Genomic DNA, 9,384 nt, shown 5'->3' with positions numbered 1-9,384 from the left:
TCATTTAAAAATGATTAGAAGCAAGTTAAGGTCACTAAAACTACAGAAGAAACTATACAAATAATGATTCTGGAATAAACAAACAGCAATCTGAAGTAATGTGCATTTTCCAAAATCTTCTGAAATAGGATGTGGTGTTATATGACCCCTTTGTGCATTAGTGTTAGTAGTATCTTCGCTTTTGATTACCCAAATAGATTTCACCGGATAAATCTTGTTCACCTAAAGTGTAGCTGGTACTTGCTTCATCAACCCTGGTATCCCCAGAGAAGCTAGCTTTTGCAAGCTCCCTTAACATCTTTAGCTCTTTTCTAAGCCCAGCCTTGTGCCCCTTTAGCCATTTACCTTCCACTTCAATATGAGAGCTTGCACCAATCTCTAAAGTTGAAGGATGTCTTCTTTCAATAACATTGTGGCTGGGTGTACTTGGACTTTGCACAGGGACTACTGTGGCAGTCATGGCACTAATTGGATCCATATATCCATTTCTATTTCTTCTTTCAAATTCTGTTCCTGAACCTATAGGATTGACTGAAAGCTGGTCTGTTTCTGGTTGGGAGAATGTGGATATCGCACTAGACCAATGCTTGCTTGGAAGAAAGGGAAGGATGAGTCCCTTGGCTGCAAACTTTAATCCATGTCTCAAAGTGTTATTCTGAGACGGTGAGAGTTTCAATAGGGTATTTACCATAGCATACCATTGGTTGGTGAGCTGAGCAATGAAGGTAAACAACAGAAGAAACAGAATGACCAATTCCCAAGTTTTAGCTTCAACTGAGTTTGAACCATTCTGTAGGATTAAAATAGCAAACACACCTACCTCGCACAACAGAGAAACACCTTCCGCAACCTGTACACTTCTGCTGATATATGGTTTGGTGGTAAACAGATAAATGAACTGTATTGATGTGATTATCAAAGCCCAAAGGCTTTTATTTGAATTTTCTGAAGAGTAAGCTACGGATATTATTCCCAAACCAACTCTTCTTAGTAAGTCAATAATGATATAGGATGCTCTGATGCAGCCCAGTACCCTCTTGAATTCAGAGATTTTGATTTCCTCATTGCTGTCTTCTGAACTCACTGTCTTCGTTCTTCTGATCCCACTTTGGCCACTTTCAGTCCACTTGGTTATGCTATTTGATTCATTTTGATCGCCTAAAATGAATACTGGAGGACCCTTCCAATCATCAAAGAGAATTCCAAAGCGTGAAAGGAAAGAGGAAGGTAGCCCATTCCTGTCAAACCACTTGCCAGTAGTAGGCCTCCCAATGAAAAAGAACAACAAATTTCTGTACCATTTTTCTTCATTTGTTACTTGTTTGCATTCATTGTATTGGGCAAAACTTCCAGAGTAGATTCCTATAATGAGAAATAGAAATACTGATAAGATGAATGCTACAGGGACTGCTAGTAACAGCACCCCAGTAATGATTCCCCCTGTCGTACCACCTGCATATAAATGTAGTCTTATATAATAAGTTTTAATCTTGTAATTTAGATGACTGGAATAGACAATGTTATAACTAGTTGCTTACCTTTTATTACAAATGTTGATGCCTGAGAAAGACAAGGTAGCATGAGAATCAGAAGAAATAGCTGAAACCTTGGGACTGATAACCTGCCTTGAGGTGGTCTCCCTGTCCTTTGTCTTAGGAAGAATAAAATGAACACATCAACTAAAAGTAAACATCCTCCTCCTACACCAAGCCAGAACAAGTTCATCTCCATGTCCTGCCACCTGTTTATGAGAAAAGAAATATCAAATGTTCTTAACTAATCCTGCAAATTCCAAAACTTATTTTTCCTGTCACTGATGAACACATTTAGTAAGTCAGTGACCATGTTGGGTGTGTGAGTGAATGTCTTGAGCCTAATAATGTTTAAACATAAAAGGATTGTGAGGATAACTACCCTTTGTAACTCTCCATTCCTTGGATGACGTTGCTAGCAGAAAATGGTTCTCCTCTCTACAAGACAGGTGAATCAGTTGCAAACAAGTGGCTATTCACATACTTCTTTAAAAGTTGATGTTAACTCACCAAGAAATAAGTGAAATATTCGACGGAATTGAGAGGTAGACCATACAATGTACTTGTCTTACTTATATCCTGCTGATTATGAAGCCGACCAGATTTGGTGGTATTTTCAGATTGAAATGATAGTTTATGATCAATATAAGACAAGTTCATGAAGTCATTATGTTGTTGATCTTTGTTGTAAGAATGTTCTCCTGAAGACAGACCATTACTTCTCCCTTGAAGTTTTTCTCTTTCCCAGACAGAAAGCCAAGAGTCATAATTTTTCCAGGGAAGCTTGTGATGAGGTATGAGCCACCGCAGACCTCTTGTTGTCTCAGAGTATTTGATACACTGATTAGTTGAAAACCAACTTGTAAGGGCAAAGACTTGTAGGTGTCCAACCATTACCTGTAAAATTTTCCAAATGTTTAAGATAGCCCTTTATAGAAATTGAAAGTAATTGTTTTAGTTATAGTACCACCATACATTAGTTTCTTTACTTACATGCAGGTTAATGGATGGATTGGAAACAGGACTGCTTGTACCTCCCAAAGCAAGAATGTTTAATGCTTCTAAATTTGCCGAGGAAAGTGAAACCATAGCAGCTACCAACGATGTTGCTATTGTTCCAGCATTGATAAAAGAGTACAGTGCAATGGATATTGCAGGGGTTGAATCTAAGGATACGATCTTAGAGTTTGAGTCAAAAAAATAGCCAACAATCACAAGTCTCTGCACTGTCACTCTAATAGTTTTCTAAAACTTTGCTTAATTCTGCTTTATTATCAAATTTTACATGCTTAAAATTTGGTAAGTGGGAAATGAGGAAAAGAAGGAGAAAGTTGAATAACATATGATCTGATTATATGAGATGTGTATTAGATACAAACAACTAGCATGTATTTCTGCAATTAGCTTAGGTCAAGAACTATCATTATATAATTAGTTTAAACTTAGCTCAATGCCACTTGCACTATAAGGCTCTTAACATAATAAAATTATTATAAATCCTAATGTGACATACTGCTTAATTAAGTGAGTGCAATCCAATGATTTAAAAATTGAGCTAATTATTGAATTGTTAAAGTACTAGTTGAAAGTTCATTGACTTTTTTTTCTATTTTGATTAAATTTTGGTCCTACTAGTAATTAAATAACTTTTTTAATATTATCTAATAAAACAACATAAAATCATTAAAATAAAAAGTAAAGTTTTGAATAGACATTAAAAGGTCATATTATAGTATGTAAAATAAGAATTAAGGTTTAAATAACTTTTAACTCTTAAATATGTTATGCATTTTCCCTTTAAGTACTTAATAAATATTCTTTTATTTAGGATATCTAATAAATTAAATATTTTAATTTAAGTCAATTTCTTTTATGATTATCAATGCTACCCACTTGTACGTTAAGTTAAAACATGTATCATAAGATTTGGAATGTTGAGTAATTTTATGCATTAGATCCCTTCTATTATCTATACTTAAGCAAAAAAAGTTGGGTAGTATGTTCAGGGTATAACTTATTTAAGCTAAAAATTAATAATAAGATTAAAAGGTTATATAATATATGCCCTTATTTGATTAAAAGATATACCTGGATGAATAAAAATATTTTAAAAATTACAAAATAAAAAAAAAATATAATTACCAATTCAAGTATTCATTACTAATTTTATTTAAGTTTAGAATCGATTTACATGGTTTTGAAATTAGTAAATATTTTGGATTAAATGGACTAGATAGACAACTTACAGTTCAACCATTCTCAGTATCATTCATTGATGTTTTGGTTAACATTTCACATTTGATTTTGAAAAATAAGAAAGGAAGTGTAATATAATGACCATTTATCATAAGAAACAAAATAGAAGGAAAAGAGATATTCATACAATGTTTGATATCAAGCTGGTTAGATGCCAAATTTTCATTTCCTGAAATATCAGTTACCTTCCCTGCAGGAATGGTAACTGACACCTCCTTTGTCACTGCCTGGACATTCAATGAGTATAAAGCTCTTGATAGTTCCTTAAACCTACATCAAACAAAGTTTAGATATTTTACATTACTTGAAACCATTAACCAAATATAATGTTCATAGCTGATGTGTTGAGTCATTATGCAAAGACTATAATATAATGTTAATAACTGAACTTTATGTGTTCAGCCATTATGCAAAGACTATCTGCAGTCATCAATACTATGCTTATGGTTAGTTTGCTACACCTGCCTTGTCAATCTTCCTCCAGAGACTTCTACAATAGATGGCTCAAAGTCAAATACTGGTTTTGTGAACTCAGCAATTATGTTGATGTTGAAATCCCTTGTTTCAGTGAGGGAGCTGGTCCTTAGTACCACCTTTGGTTTCATGGGATCTATAGAAAAAAAAAAGGATTTGATTTAAAGTTAAAGTTATTAAGAGAAGTGATTATTGATATGGTAAGTACAAATTATTGCATACCATAAAGGAATGTGATAGGAGCAACAGAAGAGACAGGAGTGCCTGTTCTGCCAAGTATGGATGCAGCTTGTAATTCAATTGTGATAATCTCAGTTCTTGATATGTTCTTGAGCTATAAAATGAGGCCAATTAATAAAAAAGGAATGAAATATTTAAGAATTCAATTCCTATTTTAATTTTGTTTGCATATGACTTCTACAAATCAATGTTCATGGTAAGAAAACTGCATAAGTATACCAAACAACACTTTCTCTTACTTCAAAACTAAATCTGCGACTCCCATTGCTTCTACCGTGAAGAGGAGTTAATACACCAGAGTTAACCTGCAGTGCATTTAGAACTTGTTTTGTTGAGTTTCTTATAGGAATGCTGAAGTCCAAGAAAATTATCAGGTCCTCTGGTTTGCTTGTTGCAACTACTGTTCTTGGGATACCGTTAATTTTCAACTCATAAGATGGAACAGAAGTCCAAAAGTCCACCATCACCGGTCTTCTATCTAAGACAAACCATTTGAATGTATGAGTGCCCTTAAAAATACATTTTTGTTCAAAGAATCATCATAACAAATTTGAAGATGGCAATCAGAACCTTACCAAAATGAATAGTGAAAGTAGAATCATTGGTCCTTGTGAACCGATTTCCAGCCTGGTCAGTGCAAGTATTCTCCCTCATTGTGATTACTACACGCCCATAAATAACTTCTGAGGAGATAATCACTTCAAGGCTGTATGTTACACCTGGTCTAATGATTTGTAAAGAAGATGCATCCACTTGGGCAGGACCAGCTACCATAATCTTGCATGTTAAACCATAGTCAAAACACTGTCAACGTTTTCAAAGAAAATTACATAGCAAATCACAGATACTTTTAACACAATGTTCAGCATTAGAAACCAACTTACATCACAGTTTGATGAGTTTAAGCAATGAAATCCTCCTAGTCCAGTGCATGGTTCACTGAATATGACATCAATTGGTATCCTTTGTCCATTTGTATGAGTCTGTTTACTAGTAATGGCAGCAGTTGGGGGTATTGTATCTATTCATGAGTGAAAAGAAAATCATTAGGGTGAGCAGTTTAGTATTATTATTGCCAGAGAATCAGGCTTAAAGGGTGAGAGAAGGAAAGAAATTGAGCTAAAATTCCATTTTTCTTCATTAATAAATGCTCACCGATGAACCATGAGTAAAGTGATGAATTTCTTTCTCCTTTGTTTGTACTGGCATTGAGAAGAAAACTATGCTCATGATTTAGAGTTAAGTTAGTTAACACAATGCCATTATCATGGCAAGGGTAAACTTTGCCATCAAGCTGTCAGGCAAAATACATTCAACATCAACAAACTCATTTAACACTTCAATTGCAAATAAAAGTATACATTTCATGACCAACTCATTTAACAAACTCATTGACACTACATGGATGAAAACAACATGTGCTACTATTGTAGTATATAGTAAACCATGTCCATGCAAACCATTCACTCCTAGATAAACCTTACAAATGAACTTAAAAATGGTGAAGAGAAATTTCATACCTGACATGACAATGAGCAAGTGTTTCTCTTACATGCATTGGAACCATCCAACCTCTGAACAAGATACTGAAAAACAGCAGTGGGAGACCTAGACCGAGGTGGAGGAACACGGTTGAAATAAAGCAGAAGAGTTGATTGAGCAGAGAGAAACAGCACAGCCAGCATGATGAATGCAACAGAAGCAGAAAGCTGAGAGTTGAGTGTAGCCATAGTACAAAGTGATGTTAGCATAAGATTGAAAGACAAAATAATGAGTAAAGAGGAGGAGTTGAGGATGTAGGTGAAGACAAGATAATGGAGTTGGTGGCACATTTAATCATCCAACGTTCATCGCTGTTATAAATGGAATAGACATCAGTAAAAGCAACAGACAACTACCTCAACTATTACTCTCAGCCTCATAACTACTTTTCTCAATACCTCGCTTCGCTTCTTATTCAAACTATAACAACACATCTTCTCCATTTAATTCAAATGCACCAATTCTATCAACTCTTTTTTCTCCTTCTCATCCAATCATAAATTGTTGCACATTTCTATAAAATATTCTTAGGTCCCAAAGAATTTCAGATTTTAAGTTTGGTTTTTTAACCATGATCGGGTTATTTTTTTTTGTTTTTACCAAAATGGGGTCTGTTTAAAAAAAATTACAAATTTAGGCAAGTCGTGCCAATTTGGCACGACTTCATATACACAAATCGTTCCAATTTGACACAACTCTTCCATGTCATACTAAAGTCGTGTCAACTTGGCACGACTTCTGCCACGTCATAATTTTTTTTTAAATTTTATTGTTTATATATTGGGTAGTAAGTTATGTAATGTTAAAAATTAATTTGATACATAATTTTCTAAGAGTATTAGTTTTAAGGAAAAAAAATTGGATATATAATTATTTTTAAATTATTTAATTATTTCAAAATAATTACAAATTATTTATATTATTTGACTTATTTAAAATTTATATAATTATTTTTAAATTATTTAATTATTTCAAAATAATTAGAGTACTTATACCTTTTTATATTTTAATATAAATGACATTAAAAAAAATAAACAGGTTTAAAAAATGTATTATTTGAATTGTGATAAAAAAAATTATTACTTCAGAAAAAAAATGAATAATTATGATACACGATTATCTAATTTTTTTCCCTTAAAACTAACACTCTTAGAAAATTATGTATCAAATTAATTTTTAACATTACATAATTTACTACCCAATATATAAACAATAAAATTTAAAAAAAAATTATGATGTGACGATAGAAGTCGTGTCAAGTTGGCACGACTTCATTATGACATGACAGAGTCGTGTCAAATTAGGACGATTTGTTCATATGAAGTCGTGTCAAATTGGCATGACTTGCCTAAATTTGTAATTTTTTTTTAAACGGACTCCATTTTGGTAAAAACAAAAAAAATAACCCAATTATCATAAACCCTTTAAGTTTTCACACATATATTAAATAATAATCAATATATATTTAATTAGTTAATTTTAACTACTTTTACTTCATTTAATAATATTTTTTGTTTTGTTTTACGAGAATAAGTTTTGACGAAAAATATTAAAAGATTAGTAAAAATTTATATAATTATAAAATTGATTTCTTTACGTGAAGTTGGATTTTTTTTTCTTGTAAATGAGGACGGGAATAGTATAGTTTCTTTTATATAATTTTACTAAAATAGTCTTATTCTCTCAGTAAATATACCTTTTAACATTGATTGATGGAAAGCAAAGACAGACAATTAAAGGATACACTGCACTCAAAATTGTTGAGATAAATTATAGGAGAGCGCATCATGAACAAGTTCATTAACAATATATTATAAATTGAAAACTTTAGAAACAAATTAAATAAACAGCATTATACTTTAGGATAAAAGGGGTAATTTTTTTTCTTGATAGATGACTACAGTATGAGACAATTTTCAAATCAGTTATTTCAAATCTTAAATTAGAAGTTTTAAAATTGATCAATTTTCAGATTTTCAATCCTAAAGATATTTTTTATTCTTTTTTAGTCCAAAAGGAAAAAATATATCTAAACGTATATGTAATTATCCCTCGTAAAGTTGGAAATACTTGCAACTCGAAGTGACTTTCAATATTTTCTAATCAAACTCTAATCACCATCAACGACAATCATGAGTAGAACGGTCAATTCAACAAGCTTTCGGTTATTTATAAGCCATAATGACTATTATAAGGTTAGCTTAAGGGTCTATAAATACAAACTCTATTCAATATCTTTATACACTTATACTCAATGTACATACTATCATCCATTGTACTCTTACTTACTTAAGCATCTTAGAGTCTTTTTTAGGTGGACCCCCCCCCCCCCCCTCTATATGGAGACCAACTGAAAGCACATTTACGGAGGAATATCAGATCCTCACCAAAACATTCTCTGAGCTCGTCTCTAGTAAGAACATTTGGCACCTACTGTGGGGCCTGGTAACATGCTACCCCAGGACACCATAAAACCGAACGTCTCACAAAATGAGTTCTTCACAAAAACAACCTAAATGCCCAACTTGAGGACATCCTCCGAAGGAATGAGGAGAACGTACAAAAAACAATAGAAATCGCCCTCGGTCAAATATAGGACAAAATGGAGAAAGACATTGTCCTTGAAAGAGCAACACCACGGGAAGGTCGAACAACACAAGGCGAAGATGCAAGCATTGCAAGATCAACTTGCCCTAAGAAATGATGACTATACCCAGGATGGTGAGAACTTCACCAAGTATATGGCAGAATCCCAACCACTCTCTCCTGGGTTTTTCGTCCGTCAAAAGCAGACACCTCATCATACCTACACGCCCAGGTCATCATGGAAGGAAGCTCGACCTACTCCCATGCTGAGGTCCTCGTGGAGAGAAAGTCGGGGTTATGAACAACAACCTTTCAAGGCGGTGCCCAATCCTTTGCTCAAAGAAACAATGAAGGACAAACCTTGAAGGTTTCCACCCTTTCACTTCCGGGTCATGAGAACCCAACTGCCACAAAAATGAAAATGGCGCAGCTTGGAGAAGTATAACGAAACCTCGGATCCCGAGGCTCATGTTCAGGTGTACATGATACAGACCAATTTATTCTCGAAGAATATGGTCGTGCATTGTAGGCTTTTCCCAACCATGTTGGTTGGAGTGACCTTCGAATGGTACTACTCCTTGCACAGGAACTCGATCGACTCCTTCAACACCCTCTATGTTCGGTTCCTAGCCAGGTTTGCCGATGGAAACCAATAGTTGCTGATGTGATTCCAATAGCCACATAGAACAAGATTCTTGACATTTTTAGGAATCACCTTGAGCTGGAAAATATAGAGGCACTTTTCTTAGAGTTG

The 9,384-nt window shown here is 33.8% G+C and overlaps 1 protein-coding gene across 4 annotated transcripts; it reads right to left on the bottom strand.

Moving 5' to 3' along the window:
* Window positions 1–6,315, bottom strand: LOC137813693 (uncharacterized). Of its 4 annotated transcripts, none has more exons than XM_090300901.1 (13): window positions 6,023–6,315; window positions 5,658–5,796; window positions 5,387–5,523; window positions 5,078–5,306; window positions 4,742–4,980; window positions 4,485–4,596; window positions 4,254–4,398; window positions 3,916–4,058; window positions 2,526–2,698; window positions 2,043–2,429; window positions 1,915–1,970; window positions 1,539–1,741; window positions 1–1,452 (listed from the first exon to the last, which is right to left on the bottom strand). In XM_090300901.1, the coding sequence occupies exons 1-13, from the start codon at window positions 6,251–6,253 to the stop codon at window positions 164–166; spliced, it is 3,483 nt and encodes a 1,160-aa protein (XP_090157027.1). In that variant the 5' UTR covers window positions 6,254–6,315; the 3' UTR covers window positions 1–163. The 4 variants fall into 4 exon arrangements, with proteins under 4 accessions (XP_090157027.1, XP_068472172.1, XP_068472173.1 ...); XM_068616071.1 differs by having other exon boundaries at window positions 5,078–5,279; window positions 6,023–6,260; XM_068616072.1 differs by having other exon boundaries at window positions 5,078–5,269; window positions 6,023–6,242.
* Window positions 6,316–9,384: the final 3,069 nt, after the last annotated feature.

The sequence above is a fragment of the Phaseolus vulgaris genome, chromosome 1 (genome assembly GCF_051622355.1).
Source record: "Phaseolus vulgaris cultivar YP4 chromosome 1, ASM5162235v1, whole genome shotgun sequence".
In the NCBI taxonomy this organism is placed as follows: Eukaryota; Viridiplantae; Streptophyta; class Magnoliopsida; order Fabales; family Fabaceae; genus Phaseolus; species Phaseolus vulgaris.
Note: the sequence above shows the minus strand (reverse complement) of the source record. Positions and strands in the feature narration are given on the sequence as shown.